At 34.8% G+C, this 26,116-nt stretch overlaps 1 protein-coding gene and 1 long non-coding RNA gene across 3 annotated transcripts; one reads left to right on the forward strand and one right to left on the reverse strand.

Annotated features, from left to right (window-relative positions):
- Nucleotides 1-1,137: 1,137 nt before the first annotated feature.
- Nucleotides 1,138-15,585, forward strand: LOC132299945 (uncharacterized). 2 transcript variants are annotated; one of them, XM_059796840.1, is made up of 10 exons: nt 1,138-1,295; nt 1,574-1,844; nt 1,981-2,078; nt 2,552-2,627; nt 2,711-2,779; nt 11,754-11,881; nt 12,353-12,428; nt 12,512-12,583; nt 15,243-15,308; nt 15,403-15,585. In XM_059796840.1, exons 2-10 carry the CDS (start codon nt 1,604-1,606, stop codon nt 15,543-15,545), a joined length of 969 nt encoding a protein of 322 aa, XP_059652823.1. In that variant the 5' UTR covers nt 1,138-1,295; nt 1,574-1,603; the 3' UTR covers nt 15,546-15,585. The 2 variants fall into 2 exon arrangements, with proteins under 2 accessions (XP_059652823.1, XP_059652825.1); XM_059796842.1 differs by having other exon boundaries at nt 1,172-1,415.
- Nucleotides 15,586-19,762: 4,177 nt separating this feature from the next.
- On the reverse strand, nt 19,763-23,732 carry LOC132299946 (uncharacterized). The gene is made up of 3 exons (XR_009480233.1): nt 23,510-23,732; nt 23,274-23,432; nt 19,763-20,218 (listed from the first exon to the last, which is right to left on the reverse strand). It is a non-coding gene; the product is annotated as an uncharacterized LOC132299946 (long non-coding RNA).
- Nucleotides 23,733-26,116: the final 2,384 nt, after the last annotated feature.

The following is a 26,116-nucleotide window of genomic DNA, read 5'->3' on the forward strand; positions in this document are numbered from 1 at the left end:
CATGGCGGCGAACGGAGTTGGAAATGGATAGTTTAGCTTTGCTGCGAGCAACAATGGGAGTGGCCGGAACGGGCTTTCGAAGATTCAGACGAAGAAGCAGGACGAGGTGTGTCACGACGACAGTGGTCCGACGGTGAAGGCTCAGACCATCGACGAGTTGCATTCGCTCCAGAGGAAGAAATCGGCGCCAACTACGCCGATTAAGGGAACTCAGGGTGCTTTCCCCGCCATTTCTGACGAAGAGCGCCAGAAACAGCAACTGTTGATTAGCCAAACGCGGTCGTTTGCAGTTGTTTGTATAACCCTAATGCCAAACGACGTAGTTTGCAAGTGTACTGTGTTTCATTTCCCAAAACGACGTGTTTCATTTCCCAAAACGACGTAGTTTAAGTCAATGTCTATTTGGATAATTTCAACTTTTCCAAGTTTTTTTTTTAATTATTATTGAATAAAGAATATTGGGGGTATTTTTATATTTTTACCTACCCCTCTAACAAAAAATCCTTATTTCCAACTTTTTAAAACTAGAGGGGTGATGTTTGAATAAAAGGGATGTTATTTGCACATTTTTAAAATTAGAGGAGTTTTTTACACTTGACCCATATATATATATATATATGAGGGCATTAGTGATATTTTACATAACTAAGGATAAATTATTACTCCTCCGTTCCTAAATAAAAGTCCATGTTTAGAAATTAGAGTTTTTAAGGGAACATGCAATTAATGCATTATCCCTTTTTAAAATTATCAAATTGTTTTTTTTAATTTAAATATATATAGTTACAAAGTTTGAATTTTTTAAAAAAGATAAAGAATAATAATGAAAATATAATGAAAAGATGATTTGACTTTTTAAAAAGAATAATTAATTTGGGACATGTAAAAAAAAAAAAAATGGACGTATATATATAAAAAAATACACTTAATTCTCATATTACTTGATGAGATTGAGTTTGTCATGTGGGGCTATCACACATATAATTATCACAAAAAAAATAAAATTATATATATTTATATATTAAAAGGGCAATTTAGGCATTATCATAATTTCAACTGGTTCATGATTTCACACACGTCGGAAAAATTAATTCGGTGAATTTTAGGGTCTTTTGTGCAACTTTCTAAGTCAGGAGTATTTGCAACAAAGGGAATAGTTAGTTAGTTTTTTTTTTTTTTTTTCATTTCACTTCTGCCTTCCAAATACTCCTACTATGCTATTTGGCCTATAAATACCATCGCTCGCAACTATCCTTTCAAGAAATACACAGAGAGAAAAAGAGATCCGGTGACAGGTCCGTACTATCGTTACCAAAGCTCCTTAATTTTTCTAGGGTTATGTTATTTGAATGATGATTATGTTTTGTGGTTGCTTACATCCACAATAATCTCTGTTTCACAAAATTTATGTTAGGGTACGTAAAATCGGTTTATTCGGAGAGTTGTATCAATTCTAGGTTTACATCTACATTTGGGTTTTTATATTTAGACTGATGAATTCACGTTTGCTTTATATGGGATTTCATATGCTCTGCTTCTGATTCTGAGGTATTTGGGGCCAATTTTTGTTCAGGTGACCTCTTAATTTCTTTGTTGGAGTACAATGGCTTTCTTTGTTGGAAAAGGTCCATCTGATGTTGACGATGACGATGATGTTGACTCATCCTTCATTGATCCAGATATCATCTTTGATGGTTCTCATTCATTTTATGGAAAATCTGGCTCTGAGCGTCAGTTGATAGAAATATCTATTGAAGATTTAGACGCTTATGTTAACAATCAGAAGTTGTTAATGGCACTTGATAAAGAGGATAGTCCTACTATCCCCAGTGAAAATGCTAATGGTACCTGGTGTTTTTGCATTTAATAAATCCATCCTATGTACCTTTGTTATGAATGTGTGTGTATATATATATATATATTATCATATATAGTGTATTTGCTGCTAATAAGTAGAACATTTTATGGTTCATTCCACAGGGAACCAGAACTTGAGATTCCGAGGAGTCAAAAATGGTGGATTGGAAGGAATGCATGGTACTAACTCTATGGCTAGGGGTAACACCAGTGATGGGGGAGTAAGTGTCTTATTTCTGACTAGTGTAAATTGACTAGTTCAATGTCATTGAATTTTTATAACGTTGAGTTGAATTTGAGTGAAATAGTCTCATATAAGAACTATTTGAGCTCTTTATAAAGTATTATGGTCTTTGTTGAAAATTCAAGATTAGTTTCTTTTATTAATTATATTTCCATTTTGGAAGTTAGCACGTCCCCATGGCCCCTATGTTTGTGTGTGTATATATGTATATATTTCCTGATATTGCCATTAAAGTAGAAGAGGGGCTGTTTGTTGGTCGGCCCCGTGGCAAAAGTTCATAGCTCCATGGATAAGAACTTCAGCTTGATTTGATGAACCACACTGGGTACTGATTTGATTTAGAACTTCAAGTGAAAAAGTGGGAAAAGGAACCTAATAAAGGTTGTCATCAACATTGGGAAGGTAGAGAAGAAGTCTTTACTCTGAGCATGACTAGTGTTGCTTATGTAGGGCCATTCCCTTACCATGAAGCACAGTCCAGGTGGCAAAATGGATACATATCAGGCTTTACACAATAATGATGAAGGTTTGTTTCCTTGTGTAAATTTTAGAGTTGTTATATTTAATAAATGTGTCAACTTAGGAATTGACATTGTAGTGTTTTCTTAGATGGCGCTTTTATTGAAGAAGCTCAGAGGTCTCTTCATGCCTGGGAGATGAATTCGCTCAGCTATAAAGGTAGCTTTTCCATCTAATCTTAATAAATTGGTGTATCACAGTTTGCTTGAGATTGTAGGTACCCACTCCTCGTGCTCCTGAGAATTTCGTGTCTTTATTTCGTGTTTTTTGATGGGAATGATAAATTGACCATTGTTTTTATACATGTTTATTTTCTAAGCTTCACGATGACTGTAGATATTTGAACCTGATGTGTGTTGAAATCATAACGTGATGAGTTACAACCTACTAATTTTGTCTTGGGCATAACCTACTAATTTTGTCTTTTTTTAATGGAAGATCAATGGCAATGTGGCAACTGTGCTTGATAACGTGATGAGTTGATACTTATAATAGATGGACGCAATAGTAAGGTTCCATTTAGCCATGCTACTATGGGGTACAACGTACTTTTGTTGAACACTGTGTAATGTTAAGTGAACTAATATGCTGGGTGTACCCTGTTCACTAAAGGGGCACAATATTGCAAAAAGAATGTGGTTAATTGATGATCCTCTTGCATGCTGTAATGGGTATGATGGTTTTTTGAACCTTTTCGTTTCACTTTTCCATTTTCTGCTGCAGCGCAATAGGAAATGCTTTGTTGATTTTCAAGTGGTTGAATCTGCATGTGGTTCCCTTCCTTGCAGCACTACGACATTTAGATTCTTTGATTTAACTGAAGTTAGGTTCTACCTAGAGCCAGGGATGGACTAAGAAAAGTTTGTTTTGGGGGGGGGGTGGGGGGGGGGGGGGGGGGGGGGTGTTGGGAGATAGTGGAGTTTTCCTATAATAGTAGTGGGGGTAAAGTTAAAATTTTATAGGTATACAATTCAAAAAAAAAAAAAGAAAAAAAAAAAGAAGACAAAATTATTAGGTTATGCCTTGCTAGAGTGAAATGGTGAAACATCGTCCATGTAACCAAAGATTATTAAATGAGACAATGTTTAACGAGTTGAGTATTTTAGTATATTTTCTCTATGCCATTTTAAAATTTGTATTTCTTTATTTTTATTTTTATTTATTGGAAGTCTTTTTGAGAAGCATGGTAGTTGGTCCTAAATAATACTTCATAGACAATATTGCTGTGTTTCATAGTAAAGATTTTTCTTTTATGTTTTAAACCCTTTCCTTATGGTTATAGTACATGTGACTATAACATTTGCAATTTTGCCTTTGTCATTGTAGCTGCAACTTTTTTTGACTACCATATCCAGTTTAGTTGGGGTATTGCATGTCAGACAACTTGTCGCCTTCTTGAGCTTTAGGCAGCGCAATGACAACCTTGCATCGACTTGATAGTGCTAGAAAACTTTTGGGCAGTTTCTTACATTTGTTGTTTATTTAGTTGGTCTTCAAGCAGTCTAGTCAGAGTGCCTTATTGAGAATGGTTTGGCCTCACATTTTTAGTTGAGAAATTGTTTAGGTCAAGAATCATCCAATCTATATCTATATCTGTGGGAATTAAATCCCCTTTGTTCGGCATAGCGGGAGCACACATGTCACAAACATAAAGATCCAATCATCAAAACAAATAAACAACATGCAACACAATATTTTACGTGGATCCACGTAGAGAAGAAATTTCACTACAATGAATCAAGAAGATAATATGTAACTGATCAAGAAGATAATATGTAACTGTAGAGAATGCCTGCTCACTCACTTGCTCCTGAGAAATTAGAGACTTTTAACATCGAATCGTGTACGCTCACCTTTTTGCTCAATTATAGTGTAGGATACCCGACCATTTCACGATCTTCCACTCCAGGAGACTTCTTCTCACCATCGTTGTTCCACCACTAACTCATCATGTCTACCCTCACACTTCTTTTCTCTTTCACTTCTCAATTCTTTTTTCTTCTCTACCTTCTCCACTCAACCCCCTCTCTGTTTATAGAGAGTTCCTAACCCTAGCTTGGTGAACAAGTAATACAAATCCCTTTTGGAAAAGAAAAGCAACTACTTGAGGCTCAAGTACAATTACTTTGGGTCTAAGTCTAACAAAACATTATCAAACATCACAATTGGAAACCCAACCCAATATCAATATCTATATTACTAATAATAGTGTATATAATTTTATTTTTTTATGAATGCATTTTATACTTTTTTTTTTTTTTTCCATTTTTTTTAGGCACTTTCATTTATTTCAAGAGTTGCACCTCTTGAGTTGCCCATTTCTCTATTTTTTACCTCTTCTTATTTTACACATTATTTAATTTTGTTGATTATTTTGATTCAGTTCAATGGTTATACCTTTTAAGTTGTCCATCGTTTTTTCTCTCTCTTCTTTGTGAGTTTATTTTTTATACCATCTCTCTGGCACACACAGACGGTACACATCTACTTATTATTAATTTTTTGTTTTATTTAATTTTGATTTTCAACTTTCCTTCTCTCCTGTTTTGATATTCTTGGCGATAACCCTTTAACTTTGTTACCACCCTATTTTTTTTTATGATAAGTAACTTCATTACCAATATATAAAGAAGTGTTTTTGGTGCAATTATAATTGATTTGCCTTTTAATGGTGTAATAGTACCTCTAGGGCCTTGGTCTTCCAGAGAATGAGTCAAAGTGCCACCATGTTTATGGCTTGGGCAAAGAACACTTGCAAATCGTCCCAAAGCTTGTAACGTTGCATATTTATGGGGATTTAAAATGGTTAATATTGCATACTGTTTCTTGCTATTTTCTAGACTTTAACAAGCATGGCATGATTAATAAGAAAATGCAGAAAAGAATAAGAAGTCGTTTTTGTTTTATTGAAGTGGCACCACTCCAGAGATGTACTAATAAAAAAAAAAGTTGAAATGAAATTTTTGCATCTTTGTCAAGAACAATGTGAATTTTGTGCTTCTATCAGTGATTTATGCAATCCTATGAGCTGGATCGTGATTTTCATAAAGCTTGCATGAAACATTTTTGTAAAATTTAAATATTGTTGCTGATGTATGTGGTCCAAAATCATTCATAAATCTCACTAGAAAGCCATGGAATTGACTGTAGGATTGACCAATCTTCTCTTTTCTATTTCTTCTTGTTTTATTGAAAATTTTCTCTTGGAAATAAATATAGTATGAATCTATTACCTTGTAATTAGCTCCTTGTAATTAGCTACTATTGTAAAATTATATTCGGATTTGTTTGATATTTGTGGAAAGCATGTTCATATGAAATAATAGCGGAAAAAAACATGTAGTGAGGATAACACTCTTGGTCCAGAGTAGTTGATATAGCTTTCTTTTAGCCATTGTTAATCAATTGTGAGGCAGCTAATGGCTTCCTTGGGATATAACATGATTTGAATGGGGAAATGTATGATGGATGACTAAATGTGGGCGACAGTTTGGATTTTGAAATTAATAGTGGAGAAATACATCAAGCATGAAGAGATTAAAGCAGAAGAATGGGAGATCCTAGGGTCTTATTTGGAATTCTTAAGCTTTTGTGTGCTGCATTCCCTGTTTGAATGGTTTCTAATACAATCTTACTTATAAAAAATAAATAAAGGACAGTATCAAACTCAGAAGAATCAGGAACAGGCAGAACTTGTTGTACAATAATTCATATGAGAGTATCATGAATAAATCTGAACTTTTTTCAAGTTTTTGTTGATAGTCACAACTTTGATTGTTTTTATTTATGTTGCCTTTCAACTTTTTACATTTTCTTTTTTGCATGAACAAAGAGTGAATTAATTTTTGTGATTATTTTCCTTCTTGTTATTTGCTTCTACTGTGATGTTAAATTAACTCTAATTTTCATATATTGATTACTCTTCATACATTGTTTTTTATTTACAAATGATTATTTGTGTTTTGTTTGTGATTTGAATTTTAATTTGGCTAATGGTTCTTAATTTTTATATGAGGTAGAACGCAATAGAAGATCCTTTGTTGGGGAGGAGTTATCCATTGGGGCTCTTAAGTATTCTATTATCTGTTCTCTTTTTTGTTGGGGTATGGGGAGAGATTGTTCCTCTGTTGAGGAGTTTTTGGAGTTTTTGGGATCTTTGGATCCTTAGGCTTTCTCTGTTTTTTGTTCTTGGTTCTCGTACAGCTCTTGGGATGCATTCCCCTCTTGAACGCTTTCTAATATATTTTACTTATCACAAAAAAAAAAAATAAATAAAAAAATCATCACTGTTTACTCTTTTCCTATTCTTTTTGTTTTTTTTTCTTTTCCTTTTTACCTTCTTTTTTGTTGTTCTTTGATTTTTTTTCTTTTCTTGTATATATTCATTTATATGATTTGCATCAAAATGCACATGATAAAAGATAATTGGTTCGCTGCGTTTGTCGCAGCAGGTCGGATTCTTTCATTTATAAAATTGTAAGATACGGGGACTCGGGTATAAATGGTCCAATAGTGGACACGGATACTTTGACACATGTGCATAGGTAAAGGAGATATGTAACTATCTACACTCTTATTGTTAAAGATAAAAAAGGACATGCATTAGTTTGTCCTTAGTAGGAAAAATAAATAAATTGTTAAAAGATCACTTTAACGTGCATCAGTTTGTCCTTATTAGCAAAATAAATAAAATTGTTAAAAATCACTTTAAATAGTAAATAGTATTAAAACTATAGTTTCTATCAAGTTCTGGTGTTTTCACAAATAATTAAACTTCTCTTAGACAAATTTCTCTCTTTTCTTTGGTGAAGAGAAAAAAGAAAAAAATTTCCATTTCTAATTCTTCCATATGCATCATTTCTTGTCTTGTGTTCTGTCAGAACCTGCCTCAAGCTGTGTAGATATGAGTGTTGGATACTGGTGTGTCTCCCAAGGTCAGATTCTTTCATTTATAAAATAATAAGATACGGGGACTCCGCTATATATGGTCCAAAAGTTGGACACAGATACTTTGACACATGTGCTTAGGTAAAGGATATGTAACTATCTGCACTCTAATTGTTAAAGATAAAAAAGGACATGCATCAGTTTGTCCTTATCAGCAAAACAAAAAAATTTGTTAAAAGATCAGCTTTAAATAATAAATAGTCTAAAAACTAAAGGCTCTATCTATTTTAATTATTGAATAATAAACAATTTTAAATAAAGAGGACATCTCAAGTGTCACTTCTCCTTAAAAAAAGGGGGGGAATAAAGAAAAGGACATGTCATTTTTTTTTTTGTATTTTATTTGTTTAGGTCTACATTAGTCTTTATCACACTAATCTATTAATTAAGTACTTGTATTCTTATACAAGTCATCTTGCAGAAGTCAAAAAGATAGAAGCACACAACTCAATGTAATAAAAACACACAACAATAAAAGAAACGTGGTAGTCGATTGATCGCAACATAAAATATATCTGAATGATCTTGTAAGGCGCTTGAATGCACTCTTTGGCGAGACACCGAAAATCGTGCACCTGCAGAGCTTTGGAGAACTCATCGTCTTCAACTTTGAAAAAGAAGAAATATATAGAGAACAGTGGCAGCAGCCTTTTAAAGTATATAAAAGGCGTGGCAATGAGGGTTCTAAGGCTCAAACCTTAATTTGGCACATGTTAGAGGCATTATTTTGGTAATTGCGTTAATTATGGTGAAATTTCATTGTTTTGGTAACTTGCATCATTTAGATTAAATTGCATCAATTAAGTTATTTGTTACTGTATTAAGCTAGAGTCAACTTTTGATTACTTCTATTATAGGGTAATCCAAGGGACATCCGTTATTATAAAAAGGATATTATGTAATTCTGATTAGGCAGTCAATGAATGAATAACAAAATATCTTTTGAGATTTCTTGTTAGTGATCCTCAAATTCTAAGGGCGTGAGGCCTTCTCCAGGTGTGATACCTAGGCCCTGTTGGAGTGATTCCAATAAGTTTTTCTTTGTTATTTTCACTTCTTCTCCACTAACTATCCTTGAATCTTAGTTTTGTTTTCTGAATTTCCAGCCCACAATTCTTATTTGCTTTCTTCTATTTGAGCCTGTTCTTTGTCATCAATGCTAGACGAAATGTCAATCTACCACAAAGACATTTGAAAATTTTCCAAATCCATTAGAAGAATCTACCGAATGAGTTTTCCATGAGCATTTCTTCATCAACTAACGAAATGTCAATCTTAGTTTTTTTTTTCTATCTGTGTTTACGGCTTTCAAAACATGTTTTCACATGCTTGTTGAAACAACCACACACACACCATTGTTACAATACATGCCTTTCCCCTCATTAATCATTCATTTAAGGTGTAGCAGAATTGTGCTTAGTGGTGATCTCTAAACCCCAAGATTTCTCTCTCTCTTATTTTACTTCTATTGCATTATTGTTTACCTTAGCTTAATTGCACCTTAGCTTAACTCAACCACCAACCAACCTTTGATCACTCGACCTACTAACCCTAATTTTGATTCCACAACCTTTTACGACCCTCACAATCCCTTGGGATGATCCCTACTTGCCCTAGCTATATTTTTAGTGAAAGGTAGTAGTGGCAAATTATAAATGTAAAACTTGGCCACACTCATCTTAGTCTACCTTGCACACAAATTTGGTTGGAACGACGGCAAGCCACCAAGTTTTTAGCGCCGTTGCCGGGGATTGATTGATTGGCAACGTCGTATTTGTGGAATCAATTAGGAATTAGTACTCTTTTGACACACGAGACATTTCTCCTTATCAGAGATGGCAATTTAAGTCGCCCTGGAGGTTCCCAACTTGTCCGACCCTGCTATGACGGTTTTGGGATACTCTTTATAGGGTTAGGAGCGGGTATGGTAAAAAAATTTAAATGTAGCTCGGGCCCGGGGGCGGGGATAGGTTTTATGCTATCATACCCGGGTTATAGTATGCAATATACATATATAATGCATCTGTGAAATTAGAATAGTGCTATTATTATATATGTCAGCTTTCTCTCATGCAAACTCTAATCTCCAGGACTCCAACCATAATTGTCTCACTCATCGGGATAGGACGGGGTGTGAGTTATGTTCACAGGGTGGGGATGGAATTTGAGTGTTAATCTGTTTCGGGTTCGGAATGGGGATTGGATTCGGAGATGATAAATGTTGAGGGGTAGGGTTTGGGGAAATCCATCCCTTAGCCGCCCCATTGCCATCCCTATCCTTTATGAGTGCAAACAACTTCTACCCTCTGGAAGATGTGGGACATGTGACATCATCATTTAACCAATGCCAGTACTTTTTATTATTAATTGTCTAGCATTCTATGGCTGGTCCTACAGTCATATTACAAAATTTCTCCTTCAGTTGGATAGGTATCATTGATTGCAAGACTGAGAAGCTCTTTATCCAATGTGATGGAATTTTATGGGTGGCGATGTCTGCTTTTCTGAATGATAAGCCTAAGGTCAAATGAACAGAATTTTGTGCTCCCTTGTTAGAATTTAGTTTTTTATGAATAAGAGAAAGAGGTGTCATTACGTGAACCATCAGTTCTACTTATGAGTAAGGGCGTAGATTAAGTTGAGCACTAAATTTTTAGAATCGGAGATAGAACTTCTTAATGTATGCCAAAGATGGTACAATCAGGATAAAAGCTTGTCATGGCTTCTGCTATGATTATTAATTTGGTATTATAGCATCGAGTATTAGCGCAACTCTAAATTTGGAAAAGAAGCTACGGCTTATGAGCACTGTCAGCCCCCATTTGTGAAAAAGGTGCAAATACACCCCCTCTGACCACTTTCTAATGAAATTTGACAAAATAATTTTGATATTCTGATTTCCCCTTTTACCCTTCCAAATTTTCCCTTCTCACTTTTCCCTACCTTTCTCTCCATGTCTTAACATGACATGTGTTTGTGTATGTACAATATGCATGTTTATCCAAGACGAATTTATATAAGAATTAAGAGCATCACATATATGGGTAGGCCCCATGCATATTGTACTTAAATAAACATGCATATTGTACATACACAAACATATAAATGTATATATGTATGCGCTGATGTGAATGTGTGTTTTAGTGTGTGGCGTGAGGGAAAAAGGGGCAAATAATGAAAAAAGAATAAAGAATCAAATATAGTGATGCTTGTTCATATGTCTGGGAGGTGGTTAGCTATTGTGTATACTGGTCATTTTCAAGGATGTTTCTGTGTACTTGGTTTTGTGAAGTGAGAATTAATTCATGTTAAAATGGGTTTTACCTTGTAGAGAGAGAAGAAATGGAAATAAATCGGGTCTGTGTTTGTGGTGGATTGAAGGGTCAGAAGTGAGGTATGGATTTTTGAATGACGATTATGTTGTCTCTTATCCTGGGTCGTTCTTAAAGCTAGAATTGGACTTGTTCGTCATTTTACTTCAGCTGATTTGTTTAATATTATTTTATGATATTGATAGGATATCATTTTAGTCTTTTTGAATAGATAGGTCCTTATTTCCACAACTTTAAAAGCTGGGGGTGTTTTTTTTGCACTATATTGATGCTACAGGGGATTTTTTGCACCACCCTTCTCTTAAATGCATTATATTTTCTGCAGTATTTATTTGTTTCTCTTATTGTATTATCATAGATAAAAGCAAATCTATAACAATCTGTTTTCTTTTTTCCCCCTGAATATTAAATTTTTTATGAAAGTGAAAATTGAAATGCATTTGCTGCATGGGATCTCTCATGGCCCATTTTAATCCTACTGCTGTATTCCCAGTTAATTGCCTGGGTCTGTTTGTAGTTTGAAACTTTGTCACCTATTTTTTTATTGTTTGAAACTTGGATTTGACTTTCTAGTGAACTGAGTATTGAAGGGCTGATTATGCTTTAGACTTTCATGATGGCTTTCGATGTGATGTGGCTGTAAGAGTTGCATTGACGGTGTTGCTTACTAAATTTTCCTTAATCATATGCTTGGTTAATTTCACACTTTTTACCAATGTGTGCGGAGTGTAATCTGCCGAGTACTTGGAACATGCTCTAGTTGTTGCTCTATGAGTTGCATTAATGGTGTTGCTTACTAAATTTTCCTTAAGCATATGCTTGGTTAATTTCACACTTTCTCCCAATTTGTGCAGAGTGGAGCAGCAATGAAGAAAATGACGACATCTCGCCTTATTTGGTTGGGATTGGCCATCGGCCAAGGACTTTGAAAGGAAGGCGTGGTACTTCCTCTATGGCTAGGGGTAACACCAGTGATGGAGGAGTAAGTGTCTTATTTCTGACTAGTGTAAATTGATTAGTTCAATGTCATTGAATTTTTATAACGTTGAGTTGAATTTGAGTGAAATATAACATATAAGAACTATTTGAGCTCTTTATAAAGTATTATGGTCTGTGTTGAAAATTCAAGATTAGTTTCTTTTATTAATTATATTTCCATTTTGGAAGTTAGCACGTCCCCATCCCCCCTATGTTTGTGTGTGTGTATATGTATATATTTCCTGATCTTGCTTTAAAGTAGAAGAGGGGCTGTTGGTTGGTCGGCCTTGTGGCAAATGCTCATAGCTCCATGGATAAGAACTTCAGCTTGATTTGATGATCCACACTGTGTACTGATTTGTTTTAGAACTTCAAGTGAAAAAGAGGGAAAAGGAACCGAATAAAGGTTGTCATCAACATTGGGACGGTAGAGAAGAAGTCTTTACTCAGAGCATGACTGGTGTTTCTTATGTAGGGCAATTTCCATACCATGAAGCACAGTCTAGGTGGCAAAACGGATACATATCAGGCTTTCCGCAATAATGATGAAGGTTTGTTTCCTAGTGTAAATATTAGAGTTGTTATATTCAATAATTGCGTCAACTGAAGAATTGACATTTTAGTGCTTTCTTAGATGGGCTTGCTTTTATTGAAGAAACTCAGAGGTCTCTTGATACCTGGGAGATGAATGTGCTCAGCAATAAAGGTAGCTTTTCCATCTAATCCTAATAAATTGGTGTATCACAGTTTGCTTGAGATTGTAGGTAACCACTCCTTGTGCTCCTGAGAATTTGGTGCCTTTATTTCGTGTTTTTTGATGGGAATGGCAAATTGATTATTATTTTTATGCATGTTTATTTTCTAAGCTTCACGATGACTGTAGATGTTTGAACCTGATGTGTCGAAATCATAACGTGATGAGTCATATAACCTACTAATTTTTATTTTTTTTAGTGGAAGATCAATGGTAATGTGGCAAGTGGCAACTGTGCTTGATAACGTGATGAGTTGATACTCATAACAGACGGACACAATAGTAAGGTTCCATTTAGCCATGCTACTATGGGTTACAACGTACTTTTGTTGAACATTGTGTAATGTTAAGTGAACTGATATGCGGGGTTTACCCCCTGTTCACTAAAGGGCCATAAAATTGCACAAAAGAATGTGGTTAATTGATGATCCTCTTGCACGTTGTAGTGGGTGTGGTGGTTTTTTGAACCTTTTCGTTTCACTTTTCCATTTTCTGCTGCAACACAATAGGAAATGCTTTGTTGACTTTCAAGTGGTTGAATCTGCATGTGGTTCCCTTCCTTGCAGCAATACAACATTTAGATTCTTTGATTTAACTGAAGTTAGGTGTTAGCTAGAGCCAGGGCGGACTCAGAAAAGTATGTTTGGGGGGGGGGGGGGGGGGGGGGTTTGTGGAATAGTGGAGTTTTTCTATAATTGCAGTGGGGGCAAAGTTAAAACTTTATAGATATACAATTCAAAAAAAATAAGAAGACAAAATTAGTAGGTTATGCCTTGCTAGTGTGAAATGGTGAAACATCGTGACGATGCTTAACTGAGTTGAGTATTTTAGTTTATTTTCTCTATGCCAATTTAAAATTTGTATTTATTTTTCTTTTATTTATTATTTTTATTTATTGAAAGTCTTTTTGAGAAGCATGATTGTCGCTCACTCGCTCATGAGAAATTAGAGACTTTTAACATCTAATCGTGTACGCTCACCTTTTTGCTCAATTATAGTGTAGGATACCCGAGCATTTCACGATCTTCCACTCCTGGAGACCCCTTCTTGCCATCGTTGTTCCACCACTAACTCAACATCTCTACCCTCACACGATCACCAATTTTGTACTCCCTCGTTAGAATTTAGGTTTTTATGAAAGAGAGAAAGAGGGGTCATTATGTGAACCATCCCTTCTACTTACGAGTAAGGGCGTAGATTAAGTTGAGCACTAAAATTTTAAGAATCGGAGGATAGAACTTCTTAATGCTTGCCAAAGACGGTACAATCAGGTTAAAAAGCTTGCCATGGCTTCTGCTATGATTATTAATTTGGTATTATAGCATGGAGGATTAGTATAGCTCGAAATTTGGAAAAGAAGCTACGTCTTATGAGCACTGTCAGCCCCTATTTGTGAAAAAAGGTGCAAATACACCCCCTCTGACCACTTCCTAATGAAATTTGACAAAATAATTTTGATAATCTGATTTTCCCCTTTTGCCCTTCCAATTTTTCCCTTCTCACGAATCTTTCTCACTTTTCCCTACCTTTCTCTCCATGTGTACGTGCTCTCTCTTGCAAACATAAGCATTCTCTTGTCGTCTTACATGACATGTGTATGTGATCCATGTATATTGTACTTAATAAACATGCATATTGTACATACATAAACATATAAATGTATATATGTATGTGCTGGTGTGAACGTGTGTTTTAGTGTGGCGTGAGGAAAGAAAGGGTAAATAATAAAAAAAGAATAAAGAAACAAATATAGAGGTGTGTACTGCTCGTATGTCTGGGAGGTGGTTAGCTACTGTGTATACCGGTCATTTTCAAGGATGTTTCTGAGTACGTGGTTTTGTTAAGTGAGAATTAATTTATGTTAAAATGGTTTTACCTTGTAGAGAGAAAAGAAATGGGGTTTGTGCACTACTGTAGATTTTAGAGAGAGAGAAATCGGGTTTGTGTTTGCGGTGGATTGAAGGGTCAGAAGTGAGGTATGTATTTTTGAATGATGATTATGTTGTCTCTTATCCCGGGTTGTTCTTAAAGCTAGAATTGGACTTGTTCATTATTTCGCTTCAGCTGATTTGTTTAATATTATTTTATTATATTGCTAGGACGTCATTTTAGGCTTTTTGAATAGATAGGTCCTCGTTTGCACAAATTTAAAAGCCAGGGGGTGTGTTTTTTTGCACTATATCGATACTATGGGGGGATTTTTTGCACTACCCTTCTCTTAAATGCATTATATTTTCTGCAGTATTTTATTTGCTTCTCTTATTGTATTATCATAGATAAATGCAATCTATACAATTCTGTTTTCTTTTTTCCCCTTGAATATTTAAATTTTTATGGAAGTGAAAATTGAAATGCATTTGCTGCCACGGGATCTGCCATGGCCCATTTTAATCCTACTGCTGTATTCCAAGTTAATTGCCTGGGTCTGCTTGTAGTTTGACTTGGGTTTGACTTTCTAGAGAACTGAGTGTTGAAGGGCTGATTATGCTTTAGACTTTCATGATGGCTTTCGATGTGATGTGGCTGTAAGAGTTGCATTGACGGTTTTGCTTACTAAATTTTCCTTAATCATATACTTCGTTAATTTCACACTTGTTCCCAATGTGTGCAGAGTGTAGAAGCAGTGATTGGATTGGTTTGAATCTGGCATCTGCCGAGGACTTGAAACATGCTCTAGGTGTCGCTCTATGATTTGCATTATTGGTGTTGCTTACTAAATATTCCTTAAGCACATGCTTGGTTAATTTCACACCTTCTCCCAATTTGTGCAGAGTGGAGCAGCAATGAAGAAAATGAGGACATCTCGCCTTATTTGGTTGGGATCGGCCATCAGCCGAGGCCGAGCACTCTTTCTTCTGAGCAGAAAGCCAAAAAAAGACAGAAGCGGAAGAGACGACACCAGATACTGAGCTAGGACTCTTTCTTCTGAGCAGAAAGCCCAAAAAAAAAATAAACAGATGCTAATAGGACTTGTTGCTTATCCACTAAGTGATTTAGCTTTGGTAATGCTTGTGCTTCCCTTATCTGACTTAGATATAAATATAGGTTTGTAAAAAGTATCTCTGGCTTGGGTTGCCATCTAACCTCCTCATGTAATGCCGTCATGTTGAACAACGAAAATACTGAATTTGGTTGATAGCTTTGATCCATGATAGGAAATTTCCTGTGTTGGGAATGATGATCTTTTTTGCATCTAGACGAAGTCAGTAGTAAATTTGAACGGTGACCATAAAAAGAAAAGGTCACCAAACCAAAGAGCTGTTAAGGCACTGTTTGGCTGTGCCTTAAAAGGTTTTTTTGGACAAAAAAAGTTAAAAAAATTTGATTAGTGATTTTTTTGTCCTTTTAAAGTTTTTCAATGTTCATACTGACGTTGTAGTCGTTAACTCTTTGGCTGATTCAAACAGTTCCTTAATGGTTATATTGCTACAAAATTATTTTTTTTCAAAAAATAATATATATATATATATTTGAAAAAAAACTTTTTATTTTTCCTTTATAAATACATCAACCTTTCATTTTTTTTACACATTATATATATATATATATTTGAAATTTTTTTTTTTTATTTTTTCTTTATAAATACATCAACCTTTCATTTTTTTTACACATTATTAGAATACATGCGATTTAGAGACTCCAAACATTGATGTGGCTTTTGAAAATACTGACGTGGTATGACTTCAGGCTCCAACATGGACTGTTCATTGGACACCTTGCAACCAATGGCTGTATAGGCCAGTGCATTCCCCCCATGGTGGATATAAAGAATGGCTGTGTTTTGTAGGCTAGTGCAGTCAGCATGATATGATATAAAGAAAATTATATTTATGGATGGTTAAATTTATTTTTGGTAATTGAGAGAACTAAAATGCAAAGAAAACCTTTTAAGTGTGTTTGGTCAAGAAAAGTGAAGTCATCCATGTTGAGGGTAAAGTTAGTAATAAAAGACATGATAACATGTGAATTTGTCAAATGTATGATCTTAAATAAAGTGAAACGGAAACACGGAATTCATATAATTGATCCAAAGAAATTGAGAGAAAATGCTTAGTAGTTGTAGTTGTAATTAAAAGATATAGGGCGGGAGACGCATGTATGAATAGTTTCATGTATATTGTCTTGTTGTGTAAAGTTGATGTTCTCCTTGTTGGGAATAAATGCGTGCAAATAAGCAATCAAGAAGAAAAAACAATCATACAAGAACACAAGAAAAATTATTTTGCTTACATTTACGGAGTGCATCCAAAGAGCTATATATATATGCGATCTTCTCTTTCTCTCACAATCAATCTATCTATCGCACTCTTGCGTCAATCTCACTCTCACTCTCACCCTCACACTCACACTCACACCCACAACCCTTCTTTGACAGACTTGTATCTCTCTTACACACCAACCCAAAACGATAGAGAAACAACTTGCTCCACAAGTTTAGGGCCTTATGGAACAAATCTTCAGTTTGGGAGATCAAATCCACATTTTTATTTTCGTCAATCATAGTCATCGACCGATACGCTTCAATCTATGCTTCGATTTATAGCTTTACATAGCTTTTGGGATTGATGCATCGATTGATACCACTTCGATCTACAGCTTTACGCAGCTTCTGGGATTGATGCGTAGATTAATCACTTTGATTTGTGCTTTGATGTACAACTTTACACATTTCCTGGGATTGATGCGTAGATTGATACCAATTCGATCTAGGTAATCAAAATTTGTAATTTAGACCCCACAACCTCAACAATCTCCGACTTGGAGGCCAAAGGACAAGTAGACCAACTCCATGATTTTTTCTCTATCTTTAAGCTAAACGATCAACCACCACCAGAAAATCCTTAGCCTCTCGGACCGCAACCAATGGTGAGAGCAAGTTCAATGGTCTCAAATTCAATGATTTTGGGCTTTTTTTGGACCCAGCCTACTTCAATGTGGGTTGCCAAAAGAACACCTTTTTAGTGTGTTGGTGAGGAAAAGTGACGTCATCCATGTCGAGGGTAAAGTTGGTAATAAAAGACATGATAACATGTGGATTTATCAAGGACAAAGTGAAACGGAAACATGGAAATCATATAATCGATCTAAAGAAATTGAGAGAAAATGCTTAGTAGTTGTAGTTGTTGTAATTGAAAGACATAGGGCGGGATATGCATGTATGAATGGTTTCATGCATATTGTCTTGTTGTGTAAAGTTGATGTTCTCCTTGTTGGGAACAAATGCTTGCAAATAAGGAATCCGCATTTTTATTTTCGTCAATCATAGTCTTCACGTCATCGACCGATACACTTCAACGCATGCTTTGATTTATAGCTTTACACAGCTTTTGGGATTGATGCATCGAATCAGTACCACTTTGATATACAACTTTACACTTCTGGGATTGATTCATAGATTAATATTACTTTGATATATGTTTCGATATACGACTTTACACATTTTCTGGGATTGATGCGTAGATTGATACCACTTCGATCTACGTAATCAAATTTTGTAATTTAGACTCCACAACCTCAACAATCTCCTACTTGGAGGTCAAAGGACGGGTAGACCAGTTCCATGATTTTTTTTCTATCTTTAAGCTAGAAGATCAACCGAAGTTGCGCACAGTCTCAGTCCCCTTGTAGTTTGTGCTTCAGTGGTGGATAATGTTAGAATCCTCTGTATATGAGAAACCTAAGCAAGTGTAGTTGTGCAAAAAAAAAAAAAAAAAAAATTAAGGAGTAAATCACACACTACTAATAAATAAATGAAATTTTTTAGAACATTTGGATGGTTTGTAGAAATTTATATAGTGGAGAGAATTTAATACTGAGGAGGAGGATGACTAAAGAATAAAAACACAATTTAGACACGAGACTTCTACCACAATTGAGGAGGATGTGTATAAGTATATAAATTTCAAACAAACACAGTAACGTGAAGACTTCCTATAGACTACCTATCACATCAAATTCGTCGAGTTGAAAAAAAAAATATTAAACTTATAAAGTATTGGTAAATTCTTTAAAAAAAAAAAAAAAAAATTCGGTAATAAATTTGCAACACTCCAATCACATTGGATAGAAATCGGAGTATTTCTGAAATGAAGTATATAAATAAATAAATCAGTATAGATATTAAAATAAAATAAAATAAAATATTATTCCACCAGTCTCAGGGGAAACGGATCGAGTATTTTTATAGTAAAAGAATAAAGAAATCGGTAAATATAATTAAATTTTATTTTATTATCAAATAAAAGAAAAAATTAGTAAAGCTAAGTAATTTTTTTTTTCCCCCTACTTGAAAGCTAAGTAATTCATTTTGTCTCTCAATAGCTTTTCAATTATAGGGTTTTGATTTTTGTTCTTGATGCAGCCCACAACCTTTTGATTATAACACTTGTCAATACATTTTCATCGTCGTGAAGTTTCAAAAAGTAGCAATAGAAAAGGGCAAAAAAAAAAAAAAAAACTTATTAAAAAGAAAAGAAAAGAAAAAGAAGCAAAGTTATATTCCAATGATGTTCTCCCATTAAAATTGAAACCAACTGTCACTCACAAAATAAAAATCAGTCAATCTCCAAAAGGGTTTAAAGATGTTAGTGAAATATAGAAGAAAACCTCTAACGTTCCACTGAGAGTGTGTGGCTAGTTTATGTACTTTCGGAGTTCTGAACCAATCACTAACTTGGCTAGTTTATGTACTGGAGTTCCAGACCAATCATTAATTGACATATAAACATACGCATAAGCTTTGTGTCAGATTTATTGCACGTTTTTGCTTACCTGTCAATTATATTGTTAATCAAACAGTTGCTCCATCTGGTCATGTGAACACAGTGGAGCTGGTCGGGGACATTGAAGGGATAACAATATTTTCGTTTTCTTCCCCTATAACTAAGGATAATACGATATTCAGTCAGCTTTCCTTCTGGTTTTAATTTAATTGGCGCAATAGAATAGTTATCTATAACTTCCAATCTTTTTTGAGGTTTATACCACAAATATTTGGACTTTGGCCAGTTAAATTTGGAGAAAAAAATAACAGAAGTAATTGGGTTTGATTAGCATAATAAAAGACTGAAATTTATCTAACAAAATGAACGAACTATAACAAAACACATACATCCTACATTTCGTTTGACAATAGAAATCACAAGCATAGCAGGGCACCTGAGAACAGGTCAACTTCTAGAGAGCCCACACGGCTACTAGTCCTCAAGCCAAACATATCAAAAGATTAACACTCTTTTGCTATATATTTGCCAAATATATCAAAGGATTAACAATCTTTATATATATATATATATATATATATATATTATAACTTGACTTGTCCAATGTAATATAGTATTTAATTGCAGTTTAACTTCTAGTAATTTAAAGTTCTAGACATAACTGCCAAAGCTCTTTCTCAATAAAAAAAAAACTAACAAAAGCTCTAGTTCAATTACCCAGCTGGGGCAGGGGCTGCTGCTGCTCTTTGAAGGCAAAAATCTGTTTGATACCGCAATGGCTACATCGAAACTTTACACCCACGTTCCCTGCTGAGACTCTAATCTGGTGCATTCTTCCTAGGATTGGACAAAAGCTTTGTGCCCCCTGCTTAAATGCTTGAGTTAGTGATAATTGACAAAGTTTGCTTCATTGTAAGCAAAAGTAGAGGTTAAGGGTTCAAGTTTCATTAGGAGGAGCAATTATTTTCCAGGACCAAACATAAAAATAAAATACTAAAGTACCTGGTTTAAAGTTGATTGGTTGTGGCCCTGAAAATGTTATGACATGCATATATTCATGGACCATGATCCAGATTTTAAAACAAGCCAAGATTACACTTCAAACATGATTTAGCAGCACAAAATTAAGTCTTATCATATATATCTACTAGATTAAATCTTTTAAAGTCATTTCTTATCATTTCACTCCATATTAGACCATCCAGAAGGAATCCCATGCTTAACAACTTACTTATACTCTTTGCCAAAAGATTAACGATAAAAGTGTTCTTCAACTCTACTAGGGAATCCCAATTAAGGAAGCCATTGGAAGCCTGGATTGAACTCCAAACTCCAGAGGAGAAATGACACAAGAAGAAAACAACAGTTGGGAATATCATGATAAACTCTCTTTTATGAGTGAGGTTGCCAAGGAAGAAAAAAATAAGTCATCCCCAAAAAAAACGTTCCTGAGCTCCACACCAGTCACTCCTCTGCTTCGGAGGATCCAATCTGTCCATTTCCAACTTCTCTGTCATCAATGGCCCATGGCATCCTTCAACATAACAACCTAAGGAATTTTGGATGAGGCAAAGGACATCATCATAATGAAGTATTTATCCAACCAACTAGTTGAAGCAAAGAAGGCCCACAATGGAGATATTAAATAGTTAAAGCTCCAAGAGAAGGAACAGGCTTCACATTATGAAATCTCTCGGCTGAGGCAATCCCTATATATCCAAGCTGAAAGGTGAGAATGCAGATCATGAACCATCCCTTGTCAACAGGTGAAAGCTCTCCCAACCCTGTTTTAATCCCCATTGGTAATTTGATTGTCCCTATTACACCCATGTCACCATTTAATTCTTCAAACTTTTATCCTCATCCTAGTGAATTAATTAAGGAACTCTTGCATATTGCGTACAAACCCCCATCATAACCCTTGCTCAGCTCAGCTTCACCCACCCTCCTTCCTCTTCCTGTGAAATCCATTACAGTGAACAATCCTTTGCCAGCCCACAACCTGCTGTCTACCCTGCCAACTCTCACTTTAACCATGCCAATGCTACCGTACCGTGACTTGGTCCGACACAACACAGGCTTCCATCCAACCCCTATGCAATTTGAATTCTTTCAACCTTCCAAATGTAATGGGAAGGTCTCAATCAGCCCTCCTCCCTCTATCTCCTTTGAAGGTGAAACAGAATGGAAAAAATATATAAGAGATTTTATGAACAGTGTTTTCTTCCGTGGTGTACTTCATGGAAAACCAGTTATATTATGCATCTATTGTATATATAACTAGTTGAAGTAGCCATTTTGACATGTATCGCAGGAACTATCTTTCACAAAATACAAAAACAGGAAAGCTTTCACTACAGTGGATGACATAGTGTTGTTTTTCACCTACACGGCTACACCATGTATCAAGTTTTCTTTATATCGGAAAACTATGGGCTTCTTCATCAACAGATAACCAATCTTCATCAGTTGCAAACGCATAAAAGGGATTTCCCAAGAAATTTGTGGGCCAGCAATATTAAAATATCAAGGGCAACCTCAAGTGTTTTTTTAGATAAAAATCAGGAACTAATAAAAAATAATAATAAATAAACTAAGGAGAATCACAAATTTTCTTAATGATGTTAATCAATCAAAATGATGAATACTCTAAGAAGAATGAGGAGAGCAGCACGGAGTGTGAAAAAAAAAAAAAAAAACAAAACTAAGACTATTGATAGGCTAATATATAATTATATAATAATATATATGCGCAACTTAAGACTATTGCTTTTGCTGTAAGTGCGCACTGTGAAAACAATTCCCAATACCAGTAAGCTCAGGCTACCAAGCATGAGTCTGAATTTTGAACTCACCAGCTCATAAAATCTCAAAAGAAAGTCCCATTTAAAGTTGTTCAAGCCAATGCTCACAAGATATGGAAATCTAAGGGCCTTATGGAAGTTATAGCTAATTCATAGGGCTATTTCCTTTTCAAATCAAGAACCAACATTCAGCTGCTAGAACCCTTGAAGAGGGACCATGGACTATTGCCAACAAGCAAATTGTTCTAAGGTTTGTAATCCCTCTGTCCAGATTGACCAAAACCCCTGCAACAAAATCCCTCTTTGGGCAAAAATCTTCAACATACCCCCACTCTGATTGAGGGTTTCGAACTGCTTACTGGCAAGGTTGACTACACTTGGAGACCTCCCTCATGTGGAGTGTGTCAACTTCTGGGACACTCATCTAAAGATTGTACACTCAAACAACCCTGTCATCCCAACCACTAATCCCATGCCAGACTTGAACAATGGCTGGACATGAGTCACTAGAAGCTCCAACCCAACCTACAAGCAATCTGAACTCCCACCACTCACCAATTCAACTGCCTCTCTCTGATATTTCTCCATTTAATTCTGTCCATTCTAATTTCCCAACCTATGAACCTCTTTCTCCATCACACATTTCTGCTGCTCCTTTCCCATCCTCCTCTCCTAAACCTACTCCTGAGTTTGCTGATATCAACCTAATTGTTAACCTTTCACCCTTCAAAATGCATTCCCTCCCCTCAACAACCCCCAACTTCTTCTGATTACCCCACCAATCCTACCCATGCCAGAAATACTATGCCCATTGCCCAATCACTTTGTCTAATCATGATGATGGCATTTGAGATAAACAGGACTAAGACAACATACAAAACACTATGTAGAAGTAGAAATGACCCAGTTCATGACACCTCTAGATAACTAGAAATTCAATAGAAATATGAAACAATAATAAAATGGGCATAACTAGTCAAGTCACAGTATTAAGAAATTTACAAAATTAAGCCAAAAAAAAAAAAAAAAAAAAAAAAAGAGATAACGGGGTTAGATTATCACAAAAATTCAATACTTAAAACAAGCAAGAGCCAATTCATTGGCTAGACTTTTTACCTGAACCAGTGGCGGTTCTGGTATTGGTACTGGCACTGGCCCGATAGGCTGGTTCCTGGAAATTTTCCTGCAATCAATGCAACGTGCTTCGACTTTGAGGTGTTCGAAGGCGCACGATACTGCGTTTATTTTGGGACAGCTGCAACTCCAAACATGATTCTACAAAATATATATATATATATAGCATCAAAATACAATCAAACATATAAACAAAAACACGAATATAGTATTAATACCGCAATTTCATAAACGCCGGCGTCAGGTACGGGATGGCTCGGTCGCTTCCACCCTCAAATTTACAGAGGTAAGCACGGCGGCAAGTATCACAAAACACTCTGCATCCAAATTCATTCACCGAGACCTTCAGTCGAATACGTGTCCCGCACATACAATATATGCTGCAACGTACGCTGATAACATTTCCGTCGATGAGTCAAGAAAAGCAGAAACGGAGTAAATTATTGAAAATGCAATTTAAAAAAAATCCATTACTTGAGGAGGACGCTGTTTTAGAAGGAACAGATCCGCCGCATCGTTATGCTCCTCCGCCGCGTGCTGCGGTGGTGGCGACGGAACATTCAGTTGGTCCGCCATTTCTCTCTCTCTGACTCTTGAGTAATTTGCCTATAGAGTATGATGGACTGGTATATATATATATAATGGAATGTAGAGAGACTATATTGTATGCGGCTAAAAGACGAAAGAAAAAAGAAAGGGCTCTCTAACCATCAGATGACACCTGTCTTGGTAGAATCATGGATGCTGGTACTCAATATACTCCGTATATTTTTAATTTTAATGGATTAATCTCAATTTGAGAAGTTTTAAATGCGAGCATAGGAATGGTCACTTGAATTTGAAATTAAAAGACGCTTAATTTAAAATTTATATTATTATTATTTTTTTAATCTCAAAGTCATAAAATCTACGTTAAAATTTAAACATAAATTATTTTGTTAGTAAATTCTCAGCGTGTAATTTTCACAAATTTTAATTTTATCAATTTGTATTTTTTGGTTGAAATTTTGAAACACGTAGAAATTTCGTATTTGTTCTGAATTTTTCAAAAAAAAAATATAATCTTTTAAAAAGCTGGTACAAAAATTGAAGCGAAATATTAGAATGAAAGTCTGAAAATCTGTTACAAAAACAGAATGAAAATCCATAAATAAATAAATAAAGGTCCATTGAAATAACATAAATGGAAAAAACAAATTGAATAGTTTTTGTAGACTTTTTTAAAACAAAATTTTAACATGTTAAAAAGAATAAAAAAACTCTTAAGAAAAAAAACATGTTAAAAAAAATATTGGAAGCGCGCTTGAGAGTTTTGATGATGGAGAGGATGTGAGACAGCATAATACAGTGGGCTGCGGAGTAAGCGAACGAGTCTTCTTTGAGAGGCGTGAGGATTGGCTGACTAAGGAGATGACTAATTTGCCCTTATCCTTTGTACTATGATTTACAGATTCTGCGTTACTTGTTTTCCAAGTTTAGGGGAATTAATGTAACGGCACGTTTGGCAAATTAATTCAAAACGTAGGTCGTTGTTTTAGGTTACACGTGTATTGCGTATTAATGGGCTGTGAGGAACTGGGAAGTGGACAAGGTGAAATTAATAAACACAGCTTTAGTACAAATATGATATATTTGTTTTTACGTAAAAACAAATATATCGAAGTTAGATCGAAGTATTTGGTAAAAATTTAGATCGAAGTTAAAGTCGAGTCTATCAAGCGGGACATATAAATAATTTGTCGAAAATTAATGAATAAGTTATTTTTGTTAAATTTTAATATTTTTTTTTTCGTAAATATTTTACGATAACTAAACACCAAAAAATTAAAAAATATTTTTTAAAAAATATTTTACATTCAAACCCTCAAATTTGGCCAAATATCACATTGAAACATTTTTTGATATCATTAAGGTTTAATTTTACTTTTCAATCACTGACATCATTAAAAACATATAAAAATAATATTTCAAAAATATCAACAATTTAAAAGAACCAAATTACCATCATTAATTACTCTCACCCACCCACTCCTCTGGACAAATTCATAGATAATCACTAACTAGCGGCCAATGGCTGAACCTATAACTCAAGTGCCAACAATTCAATCCAAACCTTGCCATAAAGGTTCTGTCAACTAATTTTTGTAGAAAAAAAAAAAAAGGCTGTTAAAAAAAAAGGGAAGAACATTTTCTTCATTATTATCAAAATGAGGAGTCAAAAGCCAGTAGGAAAAAATGAACAAAGGATAAGGTTTATATGTACGTCCAGCATTTTCAATTATTGAGTGTCACTCCCACTCACTGAAACTAGACAAAATTTATTTTGCAAAAACATAGTTTAAATAAGAAATCCTTGAAAAAACCTCATCAATTTCATAATAAAAAAATAATACTAATTTATCCATATAGTTTAATAACAATCTCTATATATGAAAACAAACAAATAATAGACGAAATTTTTAGTCGATTTCAGAGACAAATATTTGAAACATTTGGAAAACTCAATACACCTACCACCAAAATTAACTTCCATGGACAACAATAGTAACAACAGAAGAGAGAGGGGATTTGAAGGAGTATTTATCAAAGGTTATTCAAGTCATTTCAACTCTTTTTGTAAGTAAAAAATGAGTCAGTCATAAGGTAGCAATTTTATTTTACATACAAAAAGTGCTCTCACACCACTAAAAAAGTAACGCAGAAAATGGACTCAAAAGTTATGATTGAAGTGACAATAAATTTTGAAAAATATTTCAATGTCATGTTTAACTAAACCCGAAAGAGTGTTAATATAATTAACCCTTTTGACTAAATTTGAGGGAGTG

This window comes from Cornus florida, unplaced genomic scaffold (genome assembly GCF_030987335.1).
Source record: "Cornus florida cultivar Cherokee Brave unplaced genomic scaffold, ASM3098733v1 CherokeeBrave_3.0.0_Hap2_Chr03, whole genome shotgun sequence".
Classification (NCBI taxonomy): domain Eukaryota; kingdom Viridiplantae; phylum Streptophyta; class Magnoliopsida; order Cornales; family Cornaceae; genus Cornus; species Cornus florida.

Bases quoted from the DNA above. Each gene is read 5' to 3' on its own strand.
- LOC132299945 (XM_059796840.1), top strand. From the start codon at position 1,604: ATGGCTTTCTTTGTTGGAAAAGGTCCATCTGATGTTGACGATGACGAT. The intron at 11,882-12,352 runs GTAAGTGTCTTA...TTTCTTATGTAG, and splicing joins GTAACACCAGTGATGGAGGA to GGCAATTTCCATACCATGAA. The intron at 12,429-12,511 runs GTTTGTTTCCTA...GTGCTTTCTTAG, and splicing joins TTTCCGCAATAATGATGAAG to ATGGGCTTGCTTTTATTGAA.